The sequence below is a fragment of the Arvicanthis niloticus genome, chromosome 9, assembly GCF_011762505.2.
Source record: "Arvicanthis niloticus isolate mArvNil1 chromosome 9, mArvNil1.pat.X, whole genome shotgun sequence".
Lineage (NCBI taxonomy): Eukaryota > Metazoa > Chordata > Mammalia > Rodentia > Muridae > Arvicanthis > Arvicanthis niloticus.
Genome location: NC_047666.1, coordinates 12,912,481 through 12,935,849, shown reverse-complemented (window position 1 = coordinate 12,935,849; position 23,369 = coordinate 12,912,481). Strand labels below are relative to the sequence as shown.

Sequence of the window (23,369 nt, the reverse complement as noted above, 5' to 3'; positions counted from 1 at the left end):
AAGCGCCACCGGCCACTCCAGGGCCAGCTTTCCTGCTTTCCTTGGGAGAGTGATGTGGGTAAATGAAGGCATGATTGATGGCTCCATGCCGAGAGTGCTCTGTGACAAAGGAGACTGGTAAACTCTTGGTGAACTCCCCTGGCATTCAGCTGTTGGTGTGTGCCCCTTAGTGGTGCAAATAGGCAGCCTGGGCAGGCTCCTCACCTTCCTGTCTCCCCTCTCCCCTCTCCCCTCTCCCCTCTCCCCTCCCCACCTCTTTACACCCCTTCCCATTCCACTCCAGGGCAACACCAGGCCCCTCCCTCCGCTAGTCCTTTGATTGCAGTAGACAGCACACTCCAGCCCCAGCCAGAGAACCAGGGAAGAAAGGCCAGCAGTGAGGATGCCCCGCAGAGCCAAGCATTTGGAGCCCTGTGAAATCACCTCAAGGCTAAGAAACCAGAGAGACCTCCCTGTGGTGTAGATAAGGAGATGGAGGTAGCAGATTATGGAGTTATCTGACAGCCCTGGCTGTCACCTAGCAGTTGAGAACCATTTTCTAACGTAGCAAGCTTCCTTGATAGCTGGAACTAATGGGACACCCACTCAGGGCCATCTCAAAGATAAAATGTGTTCGCTGGTCGAAGAAGGGAGGGCGGACCTGCTTGCTTGGTGACTGGTTGGAGGGTGTATTCCCTTTGCTCTGGGATGGGGGTTGGGGGTTGGGGGTTGGGGGTTGGGGGAACGGTTTGCAAAGGTCTGAACAGGAAGCACAGTTTTAGATATGCCCTATCCACTTACAGTAATGACCCTCACTAGTCTCCTTGGTTCTTGTGGCCTCCAGGGTGTGCTTCCCAGGCCCGGCTTCTCCTTCTTATGTGCAGAACTGCCTCTCTGAAAAGCCTCATGTGGCAAGAGGGGACAGAAGCTGTGCTTCAGCTCCAGGGCTCAGCGCTGCCATGCCACAGTCTGGGACATTGGCAGGCTCCAAAGGACACCCCCTGCTTCAGCAGGTATATACAGCACCTCTTACAGGACGTGTAGCCACTATAGGCGTCCTTAAGGATGGGCTGGCAGGGGATCTTAAAGGCGTTCTCTGTATACACACTCCCGGTACAGTACCCTCTGTATGACAGACATGGGGGTATAGACACAAAATAGTTTGCCACACTGTCCCTGCCACCTAGTGGCAACAGGGCATCGTGGTTGGAAGATTTGGAACCCATGAGTAATCAGAGTGAAAAAGACAAAATCTACGGAAGAATTCTTGTTCTTTACGTGGAGTCTCCGGCCATCAGAGGCCACCAGGAAGCCATGGATATAGAGTCTATTCAGCAGGTTCAAGGATTGGGAAGATTTTCCCAGAGCCCTGTCAGGCTTCAGAGATCTAGAATTTAAGATCTAGAATTTTCCATGCAGGTATCTGCTTTGCCCTTTCTGGGTGAGGAGTAGCACGGGGCTTCATCCTAGGGCTTCCTTACCAGCATCACCCTCCAGGAGGCCCTGAGATAGAGTGCATGGCTCTATTTGCCAAGCTCTGAGTGACATCAGGAATGTATGCTTTCCACTTGGCTTATGGACAACTCAGAAACACTAGGGGCCCTTGCTGTTCCTCCATGGAAAACGAGATGACCATCTCAGGCTACACTCACCTCCCAGCCTTCCTACCAAGGCCAAGTCATGGTTGGTTGCTTGCCCTTTCATGTGTCTGTTGGGGATAGCTTCATAGTTACCCTCTGCTTTTGTTAGTACACCAGAGGCCGGACAGTGTCTAAAGAACAGAGGTTTATTTTAGCTTTTGGTTCAGGGGCTGGGAAGTCCAATAGTCTGTCCAGTGTTGGTTTTTTATAAGGACTTTCTTGCTTTATCAATCTTGCCCGGTCAAGGGCATCACATTCAGATAGCAAGCATGATAGCTGAAGTTTCTCTCCCACTTACAAAGCCAGTACTGTCATGAGAGCTCCACCTTGATGACCTCATGTCATGTAATTAACTCCCAGAAGTCCCGGCCTCCATATTATTGGCACATGAGATTTGGAGTTGAGTTTCCAATACATGTAATTGAGGGCACATGTTGAAATCCCATTACAACTCATTTGCATTGAGAAAAATTAATTCATGGGGGCGGGGAGGGACTGTGTGCTATGCTCGTGGAGGTCGTCAGAGGAAAACTTGCTGGTTCTCCCCTTTCTCCCACATAGGGTCCAGGGATTAAACTCAGTTCATCAGGCTTGGTGGCAAGTGCCTTTACCCTCTGAGGCATCACACGGGCCACCTGACTCAGCTCATGTTTAAAGGCTTACATGGTGCCCAGCAAGGTGGCTCATATCTGTAATCCCAGCCCAGCACTCTGGGAGCTGAGGCAGGAAGATTGCCAAGAATTTCGGGCCAACCCTGGCTACAGAGTGAACCTCCCACACCCCACAAAGCCGTAAGCAGAAAGAGCGTTGTGATGTGAGACCACCAGGAAGGGCAGCAAGAGGCTGAGGCCTAGGGGCTATGGATGAAGACTGATGTGTCTGTGAGCAGATGTCTGCTCTGCCTGAGATGCTGGTGGTCCTGGCCAATGTGACTGGTGACAGTTTGAGCTGGAGGATGCCTCTGTGAGCAAACATGTCTCCCAAGAGGGGCTGGGTGACCCTCCTTCAGGGTATCGGTTTGAGAGCCTGAGTCCAGGGTTTCTGATCCACCCACCCCATGAGCCACCCTGCCACTTTAGGTCTGCATTAAGAACAGAATCAGCACTGAATTTTGCTCACTCCCCAAACCTCAGCTGCATGTCTCTATCTGTCACACCCTGTCAGCAGCCATTCTTTCTGTCTAGCTTTGAGTTTTCACCCAATGCATAAGCCCTAGCAGTACAGAGGGCCTTGTTAGAGGCCCTTCAGCAGAGAGACAGCACTGCAGGAGGAAAAGCTCTGGGGAGAGCTGTCCCAGGCCTGCCGTGCTGCAGAGAGAGCAGCTAAGCACCTGGCCCTGCGCCACGCTTCTGTAGCTCCTGTTTCTATGGTGGCAGCTTTTGAGGGCCTCTCAGAGAAGGAGGACAGAGAACAAGAAGGGGGACAGACCTGTCCCTTAATAACTGGTTTCTGTGAGTCTTTCTCATCCTATGGGAACAGGAGAGCTGGTTCCCCAATAATCTAGAACATTTTCTTCTAGAGATCACAAATAATCCAGTAATAGTGTCTCCTGCTGATAGCGATGGAGTTCTTTGAGCCTGATAGTGAATGGCCATTGAGGCCCTGCCTTAGTTGATCACAGCAGTGGGGTGGGATGAGATGGTAGGGTAAGTAGCACTCCATTGAGGAACCCAGAGCGCCAGCCTGCCCATGTGGCCTTGTAGGGCTTAGGAAATGGAGACGAACGAGCCTCTTGAGTGTGGGTGCCTGGAGTCTGTGACCTCCTAAGGCAAAGCTTTATTCTTCTGCTGCTTACTGCCACCTGGGAGAAGGGGAGGTGATAGTTAGTGAAAGGTCCGGGACTCCCCAGAAGGGAGGTCCACTTAAGTCACAGGATAGCACGCACCCAAAGGACACACGAGAGACTGTCTTGCTGTAAAGCACATGAGGTGGTTTATTAAATCAGAGCTCTGGGCCAGCCCGTATCCCCATATCTCACATAGGGGATAGAGGGACTGACCTCGTGGCTCAGGGGTCTAGCGCTTATATATGAGCGGGGTGGGGAAAAAGCGAACTTTCTCGCGGGTGCACAGGATTGGTTGTTTTACTTTTTTTTTTTAAACACTAGTAGGCTGTACCATAGGGGCAGGGTGTAGTTCCTCCCTTGGCCAGCAGTTTCTGAGATGTTCTTAACAGGCCTTTGTCTTGTAACTTCCCCTCCTCTGTAACTAATTACATGGGCCCAAACCTGCTGGCAGGTGCTTTTCTGCCCAAGGTCTAAGGCAAAAAATTTACACATATTTCATAAAATGGCCTTTATAATTTTTCACTCTACAATAGCAGGTGGGGTTCCAGGTTCTGTTTTTTGAAGGGCAGTCGAATAATAGAGTTGTGTAATGTCAATTCTGGGGACAGATTATTTGGGGGATTGTCAGTGGGGAAGAGAGAAGCGTCAGTGTGAGCTTTGGTTGTCCTATGTAGGTGGTTGAGCTCTGGACTGTCCTCTTGTGGGCTATTCATAGAGCCTGACTGTGTGTGGCAGTCTCAAGGGCCTCTCCTTGCCTGGGTCCAGCTCCCCAAGCTCCTCGTGGGCCTGAGCACCCACTGGCGACTGACCTCGCTTTGTCTGCCTCAGCCCGCCACATAAGTGGTCACTGTTGCTGTGTCTTCTGTAAGGCTTGCACTGATTACATGGAACTCAGGCAGGCCAGCGTGCTTTCAAGTCCAGATCCTCCAGGCTAAGTCATTGAGTTAAATGCCATTTGCTCTCAAAGTCTGCGGAGTCCATCTATGCTGGGAAAAAAGAGAGGTGGGTGGGAAACCACCACCCAATTCCCTTCCAGTCATAAAAATGGATGCAATTTATTTTTTCTGGCATTCCAATTACATAGATGTTTGTCGCCACATGGACCCTCCTCTCAGCTGCTGTTTCTCCTCTCCCATTTGACACCGTCAGGCCACAAGTCTGCCAAGGCCTGGGTTGGAGGGATCATTAGCTGGGGAGCCTCCAGGTGAGCTTGCCGGCTTTCCTTGCAGTGGCCTGTGATGTTACTTGGGTGGTCTGAGGTAGGGTAGAGGCTGGGGTGCTGCTACCCCAGCTCTGCCGATCAGAAGTCTGCCTTTCACCCTGTAGTGGTGGGTGTGAATAGAGACTCAGAGCCTTGAGCGAGAAAAAAGCAACTGCCCCGCATGATCAGACATGAGAACCGTTGCTGTTGCAAGGCCTCACTGTGCTTCGGATATGAATGCTTCAGAAGGTGTCTGTGTAGAGTTGGGGTGACCCCACCCCACCCCCGAGAGCTCTACACCTATCCTGGGTGCTGCCTTCTCTGGCATACTTAATTGTGAAGTAAACAAAACTTAGGACTTGGGGACCAGACAAGGTTTTAAATCCTGGCATTTGTACTTCTTTCTTGGTGACCCTGGACTTGTTACTTAACCTCTTTGATCCCCAGGACTCTCCCGGGATAAAGCAGGAACATCATACCTCCCTTTCTGCCTTGCTGAAGGGATTAAACAAAACCCTGTGTCAGAAGGGGCTGCCCTTTTTTCAGAAAGGGAATCTCCGAATGTACAGTTACAAAGTGAGAAAGCTTGTATCCAGCTCCAGGAAGGAGCATCTCGGGAAAGGGAAGATACCCAGGTTGGACAGATGAGGACCCTTCAAGTTAGGATTCTCACATCTCTAGCACTTGAATCTGAAGCGCTGATCCTGTCTTTTAAAGTGAGGCCAGCAAGCAGCCAGTCCATAAATCCTCGATTTCAAAGGGCGTGGATCCGTATCAAGAAATCTAGGCAACATTTGGCTCAAAAGAATGCCAATAAACAGACCGCCATCAACAGACACCAACCATATGGTGAGGTACACTGTGCACCAAGCACTGTATCTACCATCTTTCCCCCTTGTCAGTGATACTCCTGGAGTCAGAAACAGTATTCCCCTGCTCCCCACTGCACAGAAGGGAAACTGAGGCCAAGAGAAAGCCATGTGCCTTAAGGCTAGGAAGTAGGTTTCCTTTCTTTCGTTGAAAACTTGCAAGCTCTTTCTCCCCTGAAGATTGCCCAGGAGCGCCCCCGACCCCCACCCCCCAGCTCGCATGCTATGTCCTGTGCTATACCCACTTGGAGCCCTTATGTAAATAGGCATCTGCAGCACGTGGAGGTTCCATTTAGCTGCAGGGAGCCAATAGCCCGCTGGTGGTGGCAAGGAGTGGGGTGGGCCTGGATTCGGGGCGGGGAGGGGGGGTGTCATCAGAGTACCCCCAGGGCTGCGCCGCCAGTGAGGCCTGACACCGGGTTAAGTCGCCTGGCGGCCTCCGGCTGCAGCTGGGAGCGCCGCCTGGTTCCCATTCGGTGCTGTGGTTTTGATTAGCTGCTGGGAGAGGCGGGCCTGCCTGCAAGTCTATGGGAGCTCCGCAGGAACAGCGGGTCCCCCCCAGGCCGCCCGCCCCCCCTCCTGGCAACCCCAGACTCCAGATGTTCCGAGCGCTCGCTGGGAAGGCCTGCTGGCGCCACGGAGGGCAGAGGGCAGGGAAAGCACGCGAGCTGGAAGCCCAAGAACTCAGTCACCGCAGGCCTTGGCAGCTCGCCCGGCCCTCCGCTGGCACATTCCCCAGCTCTCCCCTGGCCATCTGTTCCCAGAAAGCCCTTTCAGAACCTCATCATCACTCAGGATACAACAGCGCGAGCAGCTGGTTTGGAGGCAGCAGCGAAAACCGTGCAAAAGGTTCTTTGTGAGAGAGGAAACTCGCTTATGAATAACAGGGCTGGATGCCGTAAAACTTGGCGGCTGCAGTTCGTGTTTCTCAGGCGCCGCTGTTTGCTCTTGACTTTTTATCTCTGGTTTTTATTCCCCCCCCCACACCCCCTTGTTTGCTTTCAGTGTTGTTTCTTCCTCTTCTGACTCCAGGTGTCATTTCTTCTTTCTTGGGAGTACCTGAGAGGGCCACCTAATTAGTTCTTAGGATACTGGCACTTTTTTTTTTTTTTTGTCTCAAAGCTGTTAATCCTGGGGTTAGTGGGAAGTGACTGCTTTCTTCTGGGCTGGAAGAGACAGGCAAGCAAGAAGGTCGGAGAGTCTAATGGGAAGACAGAAGCTGAGGAGATGGCTTGATAGGTAAAGTGTTTGCGATGCAAAGGTGAGGACCAGAGCTCCCACCCCAGTAGACTCATAATAAACTGAGTGTGGCAGCATGTGTCAATGACATGATAAGGCTTAGGTTCAGGGAGAAACCCTGGCTCAAAAAAGAAAGGAAATATTGTGCAGAGGTAAGTGAGGAAGATATTCTGATGTTAACTTTTGTCCGCCATGTGTACCCAGATGTGTGTGTGCATGTGTGTCCGGATCAGAGTGGCCAGCTCCTGACCTGTAATTGCTGAGGTCATCTCCAAAAGTGTAGCCTGGTCCTAACTTGTCATTGTTGGAATTCTAACCAAATAGTAGCATTGAGCTGGAAGGTCGTCCCATTGTTATCCCGACTGACCCCAGCTTGCAGAAGAAGCAAGCACTGTGTCTGTAGGGGCTGGGGTGAGACCAGCAGAAGACAGAGGAGAGAGACGGAGACACATCCATTAGCTCATCTGAGGGGCGGCACAGAGGAGCTTTTGGGAGAACAGTGGTAGCCATAAACACCCCAGTGCCTGGGCCCCCACAGCTGACTGCAGCATGACGTGAGGCCTTTTTAAAGAACCGGCTGCCGCCACTGTCGCCAAAGGCTTCTGGGACATGTCTGCTCAGAATCTGGGCACCTTCTGGGAACATTCACCAGGTGGCCTGTCCTGGGCCGTGGGATCCTGGGGCGGGGCTGGCAGCTGGGATGAGAAGAGAGAAGCAGGGATTCCTGTCTTCCTGGCACCCTCCGGAGATGGAATGGGTGAAGACTGCTGGGTAGGGGTTGGCCAGGGTGTGCTTCGGGTATTAGTGCAGTGCCGGGGTTGGGCCAGGGGCAGGGCTTTGCTTCCTCAGTTCCCTGCATTTCTCTGTCATTGGTTCCCTCCCTGATGTCCCTTCACACCCCGGAGCCAGCAGGCCCCTTAGCAGTATGACGTGACTGCCAGTAGCTTGCTTTCCCCAAGCCTCCCATTTGGGTCTTTGGAGCATGATGCATTTTTGTTTCTTCTGTGCCTTCTTCAAAGCCTTCACCCCCTTCTTTCTGTCTTTCCTGCTGCTTTCCACCCACCTACACTTGGGCAGACAGGGCAGGACCAAACGTTTATTTTATCATAATTTCAGGACCATTAATCTCATGTCCAGAAGAGCTTGGCGCCAGCCCTTGGGTCCTCCTTGTGTGGCTTCTAGAGGGGTGGGGGTGTCAGGGTTTCAGTGGTGCTTTAGAGACCATGAGATCTTGTTCAAGAGTCTCAGGCTTGGCTGGAGAGTAGTTTCAGAGGTTAAGAACACTGGCTCATCTTCCAGAGGCCCAGGGTTCAATCCCAGCACCCACATATTCTCCAGAGGCATAGGTCAGACTCAACAGAACACCCTACTGTCCTTACCCCCACCCCTGTTGACCTAGAGGCAGCCACCTGTTCCTTGTAGCCCAGCTTTCACAGAGCTCCTGGCCAGAAGCGCCGGCTTCTTGCACATGCTTGTTTGCTAAAACTGTGTTCCCAGCCATCTGATCTAGCCCTGTCTTACTTTGACCACTGTGAAAGGCTCAGCTTCTCCAGGAAGCCCTCCTGGACCCCCACTCCAGTGTTTTCATGGGCCCTGTAGAACAGCCTGTTTGTGTGGCTGCCATAGCTTCATGTGCTTCATTCTCAGCAAGACCAGGAGGAAGGCTTTTTTTAGTGCAATCTCTGCGTGTGTGTGTGTGTGTGTGTGTGTGTGTGTGTGTGTGTGTGTGTGTATATCCTTCCTTCTCTGAGGAGTTGTTCTTGAACCTGAGACAAACATCGGGGCTTGTCCACTGGGAGGGCAGCAGAGTAGTCCCCACAGAGACCAGTGGAGGAGAGTTGACTCCAGTTGTGACAGGGTATTTTTCTTCTTAGTGGAGCCAACCCGTGTCACAGCCCTGTCACAGTGGCAGAAAACTGTTCCCCTAGCTTCTTTGATCTTAACTATATCCTTACAAAGCTGGTGCCGCAGCCCCATCTTCAGCGGGTGGCAGTCAGGTTCGTAGAATGTGGGTGGCCAGCTCCCTAATGACCTCATGCCTCTTTACAGGTAATAGGCGTTTACAGTTTGCAAAATCCTCTCACACCATTTTTTAAAAATCCCACCACCCTTTGAGATTTCTATTATTTACAGGCGTGAGATGACGCAAAGTCTTACCCATGGCCTCGGCAGGGTGGGGCGAGCTGGGCAGGACTCAAGCAGGGTGGTACATCAGGCGACTGCCACCCCTTTGATGCAGACCTCTCTCTGGACCACCTAGTGCTGTTCTGGGGCCAGGAGCCTGCATTTCAGCACAGCTATTTGTGCATGCCCTGAGCTCTGGTACTAGCTTTCAGTGGACAACATCTCCCTCCTAAAATGCAGATACAGCTGTCCAGGGGACAGGGGCCTGGAGGGCACAATGGCTATGAAAAGGTTTTCTCAAAGGGAAATCAGAAGGGGTCCTGGAGAACATGGCTGCTCCATCTGAAATGTAGCCAGAAGAAGCCAAGTGTCGGACTAGCCTGGGATGTCTCCCAAGAACATGACTCTGATATAGGAAGAAAACTCAAGTCTATCTCTCTCTCTGTGTTGATAGCTGTGTGTGTGTGTGTGTGTGTGTGTGTGTGTGTGTGTGTGTGTGTGATCTGTCAGGATCAGATGGAAGTTTCCTGCAGGATATACCAACAGAAGGCTGTTGGTTGGTGCTTTTACAAGCCCCCCATTGATCAGGAACCCATAGAAATGGCTCCATGGTGGCAGGGAGGGCAGAGACACAGAGCTGGGCACATGAGTGCCAACACAAGGAACAAGCTACTCAGAGCCCATCTGGGGGTGGTGACAGCCACTTCTGGGAGTGCCCTCCCACCACAGTAGCAACACTTCACACCTCTCTCTGCTGCTCTCCTGGTCCCTAACACCCTGAACAGGAAGGACATGGGTTGGTACCAGAAAGGTTATTTGCAAAGGTTAAACCACTTTTTATCTTCTATGGACATATGCAATTTTAATTTTTATTTATATGTATTTTCTTCCCCCCCCCCCATGAGACTCGGGAGGAGACGCGCGGGAGCCAGCGGGATTCAAACCCTCAGGGTAGAGAGAGAGCGCAGCGGGCCCCTCGCCCTCTGCAGGTGGACGCCTTACGGGCTGTGCCACCGCTGGTTCGCTATGTATTTTCTTTTTGACCTATGAAGATGGCTGCAAATATGCTATCTAGTGGAGCATGACCTCCTGTCTCTGTGTCCTTAGAGCTGAGATTACAGACGGTTCCAACCCAGCCAGTTTCTGCCATTCTCGGCACGGGACTGGGGCTTTGTGCCTGCTAGCCAAGCGCTTGCTAACTGAGCTATATTTCCAGCCCGTAAAATTTTAGATCCCTATGTAGAAAAGGGTCCTGTCCTTCATTTAAGATTAAGTAAGTGTCAGCCTTGCTCTGACAGACATTGATGTTGGCTCTTGGATTACTTCAATGAATAAAACAGACGGAGACCCCCACCCTGGTGATCAGAGCTAAATGACACAGAAGTGACAGCTAGCCATGCAGAGGAGACTCTACTGGACAGGAGTTTGTTGTAGTTGCTGACATGCAGACCTTATGACCTGGACTCCCGGGTGCCTGGGATCGAAGCAGCAAAGCAGAAACAACCTGCTGCAGCTGGGCCAGCTCTGGGAGCAGGGACAGAGGTGACCAGGGCCGCACAGCTCGGGAAGCAGTAGAACAAATGGTAGTGGTGAAGAACCCGGAAGCAGAGGCCGTTTAGTATTGGGGCAAAGGGTCCCGTGGGGGCGGGGACCAGGAACCTGCTCAGTGACTGAGGCTCATGGCCTTGACCTTGAGTTGCCCAGGAAGGAGTCAACTGACTTGAGTAAGTACAGGTGGTGGAATGGATCTCAGAAGTCAAACACAGACTTTCTGATGCCACTGGTTGGCACTGTTAACCTCCATATTATATTGCCTGTGGGTAGGTTTGTCTCCGTCAGCCTCTCTCTCTCTCTCTCTCTCTCTCTCTCTCTCTCTCTCTCTCTCTCTCACACACACACACACACACACACACACACACACACACACACACACACACAGACATCTATGAAAGGAAAGGAAGAGTCATTTCCCTCACCTCAGCCTTTCCTTAGTGTAGCTGGAACCTCCTTTTACAAAGTCAAACTTTTTACAGGAATCAAAAGCCCTGGTGAGAGGCAGCCCCACCTGTCCCCACATCCCACAGTGGTTCCAGATTCTAGCTAAGACACAGGCTTAAGGATACTAGAAGGGACAAGAGAAAGGCTATCTCTTGTTAAAACTGCATTTTCGAGCTAGGGATAGTTCAGTTGGTAGTGTTTGTCCAACGTGCTTGTCAAAAGTTCAAGTTTGACCCCCAGCATAACATAAACAAGGAATCTTGACTCATACCTGCTTTTGGGAGACAGAGGCAGGAGAAACGAAAGTTCAGTGTCATTCTCTGCTGTATGGCAAGTTTGAGGCTACCACAGAATATTAGTGAGACCCTGTCTCAAAAAGTAAATAATTAAGGAAGCAACCCCCCCCCAAAAAACACCTCCCGTGTTTGCATGGAACTCCAACTGCTTTTGCTGAAATGATTTGATTATTTGGGTTGCTTGGGGATCCTTGCCTTTCCCAGCTGCAACACACACACACGTGCACACACAGACACAGGCGGACACAGACACATACACACGGGCACACACAGACACAGGCGGACACAGACACACACACACGTGCACACACACACACACACGTGCACACACAGACACAGGCGGACACAGACACACACGTGCACACACACATACACACGTGCACACACATACACACGTGCACACACATACACACGGGCACACACAGACACAGGCGGACACAGACACACACACACATGCACACACACACACACACACACGTGCACACACAGACACAGGCGGACACAGACACATACACACGGGCACACACACACACACGGGTACACACACAGGGCACACATACTGGTGTACACCCGCACGCACAGGCACACATGCATGCTCCAGTGGTGCTGCTCCACGCATGGCAGGCTCCCTCACGTGTCTTCTGGGTACAGACTGAGGTTTTGCCGAGGCCTTCTGGCCAGCATGGATTGGTTTACCTGGTATTGCCTCCTTGCCCCTGTTGCCACTTTGCTAGAAGGATTATGAAGGGGAGGTGTTGAGAGATGCTGAGAGATGCTGAGAGATGCAGAGAGATGCAGAGATGCATCTCGGGCTCAGGGACTCTTCACTAGTGAAGAGACGAGGTCTGTAGGTCAGGGTTAGGGTCCACACACCCTGTAGGGTCTGCTGCACCCTACAAGCGTGATGTGAGGCAAGGGGAGTTACTGATATGTTGGGGACGGCTGTCTCTAAGAGACACTGTTTCCAAGAGACACGTTATCTGCCAAACTATAAAAACACCGAGCCCCAAGAAATGTGGATTTCCCCAGTTGTCTCCTGGTAGGAGAAAGAAAGAGATTAGGGTGTGCATACACATCTGGGGTGTCTGTGGGGTCAGACCCACTTAGGAAGACTGAGGACTGAGGACTGAGGAGGCCTTTCCTCTTGTCTGGGCTCTGTCCACCCAGCTCTGTTTCTCTGCAGCCCGGTGCTTCAGGGAACAGTCCCGAACCCTGAGGGCTGCCAGGAGGGAGCCTTTAGGACTGGAGACAACTGGGAAGCTGCAGCTGCTGTGCCCCATAGCCTTGCCTGGACCAGCCCTGCCCTGACAGGGCACCATACCAAGAAAGACTGACAGACACAGAGAGACAAACATAAAAGAAGCCAAGAAAGAGTTGGCTCAGGAGACACAGACACAGCTCTGAGAGAGAAACAGATCGGCAGCCAGAGAAGAGGCGTCAGCATGGCGTAGCAGTCCCCTGCAGGCCCTGGGGGCTTCTTGTAGGCTCTGGTCCTAACTTTGGGTGCCAGGTCTCTCAAACTCCCAGCCAGGAGAAGGAAAAGGCTGGAGCCTTGTCTCCCAGGAAGAGATTTCACACAGTTTTGACAGCTTGCCAGATCACTTTTCCAAGAGAGAATGGAGCTGAGGTAACGATGAACTACAAATTAAACAGGACCGCTCTATTGCGCTCACCTCCAGCCCTCTCTAACTTCCTGTCAGTACCCTTTGGGGGCCGCGGAACCTCTTTTCCATTCCTCTGCCTACCGTGGCCCTCGTTAATAAATCTCTCTCTGTTCATCACTGTCACTACCTGTTTAATTGGCTCAAAGATGGCATGTGTCAGAAGTTGGCTTGTCAGGACTGCCAGGGTCCAGGCTCTGTCCATGCAGCTCCAGTAGCACAGGGTGACCGCGCAGGCTTCCATGTCTTCGTCTGCTGAATGGGACACAGTGACACACATTTGCCAAGGCTTGTCTCTGTCAGTGTGAGCAAGGGAATGAAGTGAGGTTCCTGGCACATGGTCACTTTTCTAAAAAGATAGCAGTGAGCCTCAGTCCTCACTTTTCCTGCCAGGCCGTGGGAAGATCGGGGTGCCTCAGGCAGTGCCCCTTGGGAGGGGTGGGCAGGTGGACGGGTGAGCTGCCCAGAAAGATGGGGGTGGGGGACTGGGAATTAAGTGCTTTGGGAGCAGCAGCTCACCCTTTCCAGGTAGGAGGAGCGGGTGGGCTGAGAGGGTGGATCTGAACCGACCTTCCATATTCTGTAAGGAGGCAGAAAAGACAGAAGCCATAGTCTGCAAGCTGGAGTTTGTATGTTCATGGGTAGGGTATTTCTATCAGTCCGTAGAGCCGGTAGCAATGAATGCTGGCTCTGGCTGCCTGCGATTTAGCTCTACCGTTGACACATCAGCACAGGGAGGGGTTTTGCCAGCCACCTGCCCTCAGCTTCCAGCACTTAGCAACTGTTTAGCTAGCAACTGTCAGCGTACTGCTGGGAAAGTCCCTCTCTGTGCCACTCTCTGGCCTAGATGTTTGGCCTGAATCAGTGTCTTCAGCAAATGAAGGGTTTGCCCTGCTGGATCCAGTAATCTCAGTCTCAGGGCCTGGGACCTGTGGGTTACACACACTAGCCTAGAATCCAGGATGACGCCTTTCTCTTTGGGTAACAGCACTGGGGGACACGGGACTGAACAGCATTGATAGCTTTCCCATGAGATGAGACAGGAAGCAGGGCAGGGCCTTCAACTCAAGTGTCTGTCACCACCCAACCCAGTATGTGACAGCACCTCACTACAACTGGTTGAATAGGTTTTCCCCAGCCTGGCTGTCAGACTCACAGGCTTTGTCTATGACTTTGATGCCTGCTGTTAGGTGCTCAGGAGCTCTGAAGATCCTCCCAGCTAAGACACAGGGATGGACAGACTCCCATCATGGTCCTGTCAGACTCCCATCATGGTCCTGTCACATCTTGATCCTGAACTCTCTGTCAGCTTCATGGTGTCCAGGTTGGGTAGGACAGAGTAGCTGGAGATGGGTTGACTCTTGCCTGTTTCCAGTTCTCTGGAAATCTGGAGGTCAGAAGCTCATGAACTCAGAACAAGCCTATAAATCCTGGCTCAGCAACAGTTGCTCTCTGACTTCAGCTGCCCTGCATGCACATACCCGCACACACTAAAGATAGAGGCGGTGAGCTCTGCCAAGGAGCCAGCTCAGCATTCTGAGTGAGTCGCCTCCAAGCCTTAAGATCTGGGTTCCAAACCAGGAGGAAGGAGAGAACCAGCTTCTGCAAGTCATCTTCTGTGGTGCCCCTCCTGTTTCCCCCCCCCCCCCAAATAAATAACATTTTTAAATGAGGAAAGTGAGGCTTAGTTGGAGAGCTTAACTGGCCAGCCCAGGGCCTGCATTTCCCCTGACTGCAGCAGTAGCAGCCAACATGGAAGGCTGAAAGACACCTTCACTGTGGCTCTCGTAGAATTCTCCCACCTCTCTGCTTTTCTATTGCATTTTAGTTTTTAAAAGATGCTTGAAGTCTGCCTGCTCTTTCTGGAATATAATAAAAAAAATTACCATCCACGTTTTAAATTCACTGGGTCTCTTTTCACACCTGTTGAAAGCTATCCAGATTGCTAGATGTAGAAAAATGGACAATTTTGAAAATAGTGTGAAAAAAGGTTAAGTAGGTTAAAGTAGACACTGCAGATGAACAATGAATATTTTTAAAATTAGGAGGGGAAGATGGAGACTGGAGATATGGCTCTGTGGTTGCTCCCACAGGGGACCTGGCTTCTGTTCTTAGCACCACATGGTGACTCACAACAATCTACAACTCCAGTTCCCGGTGATACGGCGCCTCCTTCTGGCCTCTGTAAGCACCAGGCATGCCTGTGGTGCCCAAACATGCATGCAGGCAAAATGTTCACACATAGGGCTTATGTATTTTGTGTACGTGTGTGTGTGTGTGTGTGTGTGTGTGTGTGTGTGTGTGTGTGTGTGTATACATGTGTATGTGTGTGTGCACTGGCACATACATGAAAGTCAGAGGATGACCTGTGAAAGTCATTTCTCTTTCTATCATGTAGTTTCAGGGATAGACTTAGGTTAGTCACCAGCCTTGGTGGCAAGCACCTTTTTTCTTTGTGCCATCTCCCTGGCTTAGTTAATTTTTAATGTCCCCAAAGTGGTCCAACTATCCTGCATGATACAAGTGGTCAAGAGAAGAGAGGAAAAGACTTAAGGGCAGAGAGATGCATGGTCAGAGGAGGGAGAGGGAGAAGCAAACTAAGGGACAAGGAGTTGACCCAGATCTCTCAGGGTTACAGGGGAAACATCTCTAAGGGCAGTCATAGTTACATAGTTACATAGTTACATAGTTACATAGTTCTACCTGAGAGTGGAGGAACGCTGTGGTACGAGAGAGCTGCAGTAAAGCCTGGGACTGACGTGGGGTTGTGTCTGGAGGGCACCTTGGAGTTGTGCTGGGTGCTGGGCTACAGCAGTGAACAGAGCCATCCACTGGCCCCCGTGGGGCTGGTGTCATCCCCAGATGAGGAGACAGGTGGAAGGGTGACCTTGTGATGATCTCATCCATTCTGCCACACTGACCGGACCACAGCAATCAAACTGGGCATGCTGGAATAGCCAAAAGCAACAGTAGGCAATTGTGTTTGCTTCCGTACCCTCTGCCACAGCTGGTTGGTCCAGAGGAAGAAACCAACTGAACACTGAAGCTAGCTTCGGCTTCCTTTGCTGGTCTGGGGGATATGTGCAGCTGGACATCAGTTGTGAGCTCAGTCTGAAAACTGTCTGGGTTTGTAGCTGGAGCCAGGCTGCTCTGGCCACCTTCACAGTGTGGACTAGGAGAAGGGTCCCAGCCTTCCACTCCTTCTTGAGACCATAGTCAAGCTGGATGAAGAAGGAGCTCCATCCCCAGTCTATGGCAGGGCCCGCCTAGGCAGCCACTGCTGGATGACGTGGTTGTAAACCATGCTGTGGACCACAGACCCAGTGCCATCCCCATGGGTTTTCCTTCTGCCTCTTAATCCTTCTTCTCAGACTCAGTAACAAAAAGCAGATCCCTGTTGGGGTCAGCCATGCACAATGGGCCAGGAGAATGTAAGATTGGGATTTACCACATCAAGATCCTGCCGGCCTCTCACTTTTCCTTTCCCCCTGCTTAGCCACTATTAGCAGGACAGCCTTCCTCCCCCATGGCCTGGCTCACTCACCCTGCTTGGACCCTGTATCCAGCCTGGCTCCAACCTCTTATTTTGGATCTTGGACCACATCTTGGCTATGTTCCTGTCAGTGTCCTGGGGCCTCCAAGGCAAGACATACAAAGGTCTGTGGTTAGCAGCCCTCCATGGTTTGGCTCCTTCCCGCTTGCTGTTCAAAGGCAGGCTTCAGTAGGGACAGCTTCTGTTAGTAGGAGAAGCAGGGCTGATCTGGGTTCAACTCCCGACACTGCTGGTGTGAAGCACTCAGTCCCTGTTTTGCCTGCAGTGGCTCACCCTTGACTCGGAATGTGAGAAGGGCCCTAGCATGTCAGCGACGCCTGAAAGATGATTTGCTTTAACACCATCAGAACTGCTTGCTCAGGATTCTCGCAGAACCAAGAGGTGTGTTGTACCAAGGTCTCTGCATACCGTTTCCATGTTCTGCATGGATTCTTGCATCCCTCATGAGTCTCTGCACTCATTCTGACTATCCCCCATCCTCCAGGGCTGGTGCCCCACTGTGTCCTTGGCCTGACCCACTAACTCATGGTTCTCAAGATGTCCCAGGTGCCTCAGTGAAGGCAAGACAGTAAGGACTCCAGGCCCTCTGTGTTTCCACCTCACGATGTTCACATACATAGAATTCTGTTGTTTTCTGGGTGAAGATTCTACAGGTCCGTTCTCATTTCTGCATATAAAATAAAGGAGGGACTGAATCATTGGTTTCCTTCATCTGAGCCATATGTCAGAGGCTAAGGATGTGACTTAAGCCCGTGACTGTGACCTAAGATGTGACCGTGTCAGGTGTCCCAGCTGTCGGGTGACAGGCCACAGCTATAGTAGGTCTCACAACTTGTGATGACATGCGCTTGTCTGAACAGGGCAGGGAGATGGTAAAAGTGATGGACAGACAGTTATTGCCATGGGAACCAACCAACCTGCAGGGAAGCCCTGCTGTTCCCCCATCCCAGCACCCCATAGTAGAGGGCTGACTCTGATATCCCTCAGAGGTGTGACTCTGGGGTTCATGACATCAGCACCAGGTGTCCCTGGGATTAAAAGGGTTTGGCATCCTCAAGGCAGCAGAATTCAGTGGGGACAAAGGGACAGTGTATTCTATAAGGATTGCTAGTCTTGGGTCTAAATCTGGCGCTATTTGACTGAAGCATTACCTGGACAATATAAACCTAATGTCCCATTGTGGGAAGCCATGACAATTGAGAGAATGTCCTGTGAGCGTTGGCATCCAACTTCAGGGATGAATAGGGATAATGCTGAAACATTTTTTTCTTTTGATTTTCAGGAGTGACCTGCCACGGGCTAGACCACGGACACCACTGTGAGTCTCTTCCCAGTCAGGCCTGAGGAGAAAGCTGAGACCACCAGGAGACAACCAGCCTCATTCCTTGTCTTCTTCAAGATGCTACCAGATACTCAGCCCATGTACCATCTCTCAGGGGCACTTAGGACCAGGACAAGGGCCGCCAGCCTCCCTCCCAGTCTCCTGATGTCCTCCAGCCTCCCAGGGTTACTTCAGATTTTGCCTTCTGCCTGGTGGGGCTGGCTATTGCCAAAGATTCTACAGAGATTGTCCAAGGAAACGATGGGGTGCAGCCTCAACAGCACAAAACCACACCATTGCTGCCCAACCAAGTCCACCTCAAGCCAAAGATGGATTAGCACTTCTGCCAGGAACTCATGCAAGGAGTGGGCATTTGGTGACCTTCAGAAGCACTTAACCCTCCAAGCCAGAGCTCTGTCTGTGCTGGGCCCTGAGCAGAGGGTTGCCTTTGAGGCTGGTGGTAGAAGGTGGGCCTGAGATTCCTGGCTCTTCCCGTTAGCTACCCAGGCCTCTGACTCCTGTTCCCCATCCTTTTTTGAGTCCCTGCTCCTTCTTGGAGCCCAAGCCTCCTGAGAGAGGAGGAAAGGGGGAGACTGAAGAAGCAATATTGCCCCACACTCCACCCAGGATATGTCCCAAGGAAATCTTTCTGAGGGTCTTTGCTCTCAGATCCTGCCCCACCAGGTGCTCCTCCCCAGTGGCCAGGTTCAGGCTAGCAGATAAGAGAGCAACTGCTTGTGGATAGACCAGGCAGGACGGCTGGGGAGGAAGGGACCAGGGGAAGGAACCGGCCAGTATGTGGGGGAAGGGGCACGTTCAAAGCCAAGGCCTGCTCCTTGTGCTCCAGAGGCCAAAGCTGTTCACATCTGTGTGCAACCATCTGCTTCAAATTGAAGTAAAAGCTGCAACATAGAAAGGACTCATGTGTGTTGAATGAACTCAGGGGTGAGCAGGACATTGGGCAGTCATTAGCTGGGGACTGTGAGGGAGGAGCAGGGAGTCCTTCAGACTCCGTGTTGGTGAGGGATCCCCGTTGTGGCCTCTGGCTAGACTGTGCGCCGACTGGCCCAGGTCACAGGAGAAGCTCTGTCCTTCACTTAGCTCCCACTGTGAGTTTTGTGAGACCGTGATGACTACTGTCATTTTCTAGATGAGGGAAACAAGGCCCCAGGATACACAGTCAGTCATCGACAGAGACAGTCCTTGAATCAGGACAGCCTAGCTCTAAGCCCTGTGTTCTCAAGTCCTTTCCAGTCCCAGCATAATGTTTATGGGTGGCTTTGTTACTTTCCTTTATTTTGTGGGTCATTAGAATGACTATCTATCTTAGAGGATAGAGACGAGAGAGGGGAAGAAAATACACTAAGAAATAGGAAAGGACTGTTGGGGCGTTAGGGAATGCACGGGGGGGGGTGTGTGGTGAGTAATGCAGACCTGAGGTGTCCTGATAGTGGGGCTCCCTTTGTCACACTCAGCTCCATGTCCAGGAACAGACACTGAAAAACAGAGCCATGGCTAGGGCTCTCCTAGGAGCTGCAGGAGAGCACAGCATAAGCACTTGCCTGTGGTCCTGGCCACAGACGGGGTATAACTGCTCAGGTTAGGACAGGCCTGCTGGGCTTGGAGAGATGGCTGTGGTTAGGAGCACTTGCTCTTCTTGCAGAGGACCCAAGTTAGCTTCTCAGTGCCCACAGTGGGCAGCTCACAGCAGTCTGTGACTTGGAAATTGGGGAATCCAGGGCCTCTGCGGGCATCCGTTATCCACATGCACATACCCACTGCAGACACATAATTAAAAAAGAAAATAAATCTTTTAAGAGGAGAAGGGGTAAAAAGAGACAGGCATGCTGCAGGCTGCTCCGACGTCTCTGAAGTCTACACCCTCTACCCAGGATACAGCTCCCACTCTGGCTGGGGTGCTGAGTCCCATCTCAAGACCAACAGTCCTTCCTCTTCAATCACACCCATCTCCTTTTCTGTGGTTTCCCACGGAACAAGGTCCTTTTCTAGAGCCCTGTGCTTGCGACACTGGAAACAGTTCCTTTCAGTTCTAACTCTGTGCACTGTCTGCCGCCGGGTCTCTGGCTCCCCTGGGAATTCTCTTCTTGAGCCAGACTCTGGGGCTGAGAGGTTGGATTCATGCAGCAGGATGACCTAGGTGCACCCCTTTCTATCACGGGGTACAAGTTTCCTTTCACATACAAATAAAAACATCACCCCACCCTGTGTCCTAGGGAAGCAGGCACAGCCCACTCAAATCCCAGATCCCTGACAATTCTCAGGGGACCAACATCTCAAAATCTCTGTCTTGGGTCTCTCGGATCAGCTTCCTGTGGCCTCTTCTTCAGCTACCTCTCCTGGCCAAGTCTTTACCCCGTGTCCCTGAAACAGGGCCCATACAAGGCAGCAGTGTGGAGAGCTGTTAGTTTTTGTTGTTTGCGATAAAGTCTACATTTACAAATCACAATGAGTAGGGCATTGCCTTGACACCCCCATTTATGGAGCCCTTCCCATTATATCTCCAGCAGTTGTAACTTCCCCGACGATGCATTTCTGGGCTCTGACTCACCCTAGGTTGTCTTAAAGCTGCCGCCAAAATCGAGGCTTTTCCTTTATTCTGATGTTCCAGACCCAAAACATTAGAACTGTAATGTATGGTGACCAATGGATGGGCCATGAGGTAGGAGGGTAGCTAGCATGGCTAGTCCCCTGCCTCATCTGAGTGGGGGCCCAGGTCTTGTCTCCAGAAGGATTGAGGTGCTCTCTGGATCAGCAACATTCTCGCCCCCGGGTACCCTGTACCCAAGGACTGGTTCAGAGGTAGCAGATGGGTTACAGAGGGGAGAAAGGGAGACGGCAAAGGATACCCCTCCCCAGCACGCAGGACCAGCCAAGACCATGCCTTAAACTGTCTTCAAAGTCATCTGGCCCACAGACAGTAAGTATGCTTTCATCTTCTGGGATTGCATTTCCAGCCTTAAAATGAGAAGTTCCCCCAAAATTCCCCTTACATACACACACAGGCATAAAATTTGCACCACACGTGTGTGTGTGTGTGTGTGTGTACACATGTGTGCACATGTGCCTGTGTGCACGTATGTATGTGCATGTGTGTATATGTATGTGTGCACGGTATATGTGTATGTGCAGGTGTGTGGGGAGCCCTAAGGAGAGTGTTGCATGTTCTGTGCACCTTGTTTCTTTACTACAGGGCCTCCCAGAGAACCTGGAACTTTCAGTCCCAATGTCTTCCTGTTTGCCCCAGTCAATGCTGGTGTGCAAGCATCCCAGACCATGCCCAACATTTTATAGGTTCTGGGGTCCAAATTCCAGTCCTCATGTTTGTACAGTAAGCTTTCCTAACCACTAAGCTATCTCTAACCCCCCCCCCCCATACTTTTCTGGAAATAGTAATACAGGACTAGGGACTGGGAGCGAGCTCAGTTGGTAGATTGCTTGTCTAGCACCCATGATGCCTGGGGTTAGGTCCCCAGCAACACGTAACACTGATGAGGTAGTTCCTGCTTGTAATCCCAACTCTGGGGGTGGGGGGCGGGGGGGGGGGGGCGGAAAGAGGAACAGAAGTCCAAGGTCATTCTTGGCTGCTTAGTGAGTTAGAGACAAGCCTGGGATACACACACACACACACACACACACGAGATGCTTCCAGTCACCAAGTGCAGGCATCTCCATGTTTCCTTTTGAACACCTAGAATAATAATGCTGCTCCTTATTTTCAAAATAAAAGTCAGAGCACGGCTTCACAACCATCTCAGTGCCTGTTTGGGTGTGAGACAATACCAAGAAGCCAAATACTGTATTTGGCAAGTAGCACTAAGATGACTTAGGCCCTTTAAGACTATAGAACTCAATGATCAAAGATCCTGGGACCACAGCCCTTCACTAAGGCCCAGAAAGTCCTGCAGGAGAGACCTCTGACTTTGTGAATAGAGCACGCCTCAAGCTTATATAAGCAGTAAGCAGAGAATCTTTCCCCAAATTCCACTATGAGGTTGGGGATGCCACTCAGTGGTTAGAGTACTTGCCTAGCCTCCATGTCTTCAGATCCCACAGAACACTTGGTCCTGCTGGTCCTGCAGCTCAGCTCCGGAGTGATCTTTCGGGGTTACCTTCCTTGGTTTGTGGGACAAGACCCAGGAGCCAAGCCTGAGGAAGCAGCTGGCCAGGAGGTTGTAGCTCCTACTGGGTTCTAATACTATAGCTGTGTTAGTGACTATCCTTGTCGGCACCTCTCCCATGGAGCCCTCTGTGGGAGCACACATGGAGACTAAAGGGATAAGGGTCCCTTGGAAGACACCATGTCCCTATAGAGAATGAGAAAAGGCTTCAGTGACATGAGAGCAATCTAGGTCCTTCCGGGATCCTAAGGGGCTGGCTTCATTCTAGTCAGACCATGGTGGCCCTCTTGAGCACAAGCAGACAGTGAGTGACCTCATGACCTCTGGGGTCCCCCTCCTAAGCTAATTGATGTCCCATCCAGATCTTTAAATGTCTTTTTCTTGTTCTGGACTCAGATTAAAACTCCCCACATGGCACTAGTAAGTCATGGTGTCAGAGGCCACCACTTCTCAAGAGGAAGCCTGTTCTGCTCCTGTGAGATTAGACTTTGGGCAGAGAAGAAGAGAAGGAGGTGGAGGAGGAAGAGGAGGAGGGGGAGAGGAGGGTTGCAGGGAGGAGGAAGAAGAGAGATAGACAAAGAGAGACAGAGTAAAGGGAGAGGGGGAGGGTAGAGGAGAGGGGGAGGGAGGGAGGGAGGGAGGGAGGGAGGGAGGGAGGGAGGGAGAAGGAAGTGGAGAGGGGAAGAGAGGCTATCCAGAGAGGTTAAAACAAAAAGGGAGAGCTCACCAAGCCAGCAGATGGCTCAGCAGGTCAAGCCTGACAGCCTGAGTGGAAGGAAAGAAAAAAAAAGTCTTGTTAAGGTGGTGGTGGCACACACTTTTAATCCCAGCACTTGGGAGGCAGAGGCAGGCGGATTTCTGAGTTCCAGGCCAGCCTGATTTACAGAGTGAGTTCCAGGACAGCCAGGACTACACAGAGAAACCCTGTCTGGAAAAACCAAACCAAACCAAACCAAACCACCAAACCAAACCAAACCAAACCAAACCAAACCAAACCAAACCAAACCAAACCAAACCAAACCAAACCAAACCAAACCAAACCAAACCAAACCAAACCAAACCAAACCAAACCAAACCAAACCAAACCAAACCAAACCAAACCAAACCAAACCAAACCAAACCAAACCAAACCAAACCAAACCAAACCAAACCAAACCAAACCAAACCAAACCAAACCAAACCAAACCAAACCAAACCAAACCAAACCAAACCAAACCAAACCAAACCAAACCAAACCAAACCAAACCAAACCAAACCAAACCAAACCAAACCAAACCAAACCAAACCAAACCAAACCAAACCAAACCAAACCAAACCAAACCAAACCAAACCAAACCAAACCAAACCAAACCAAACCAAACCAAACCAAACCAAACCAAACCAAACCAAACCAAACCAAACCAAACCAAACCAAACCAAACCAAACCAAACCAAACCAAACCAAACCAAACCAAACCAAACCAAACCAAACCAAACCAAACCAAACCAAACCAAACCAAAACAAGAAGCCCATCTCCTAAATTAAAAAAAAAAAAAAAAAAAAAAAGGAATAATTTTAAAAGA

At 51.2% G+C, this 23,369-nt stretch overlaps 1 protein-coding gene across 1 annotated transcript in view; it reads left to right on the top strand.

The window, feature by feature from the left end:
* Atoh8 (atonal bHLH transcription factor 8) overlaps nucleotides 1–18,586 on the top strand; it is a 31,202-nt gene extending 12,616 nt beyond the window's left edge. The window contains exon 3 of the mRNA XM_034511295.2: nucleotides 17,629–18,586. Coding sequence (XP_034367186.1) covers nucleotides 17,629–17,634 — 6 coding nt within the window. The 3' untranslated portion in view covers nucleotides 17,635–18,586. The remainder of the gene's footprint in view (nucleotides 1–17,628) is intronic.
* The last annotated feature ends 4,783 nt before the right edge of the window (nucleotides 18,587–23,369 follow it).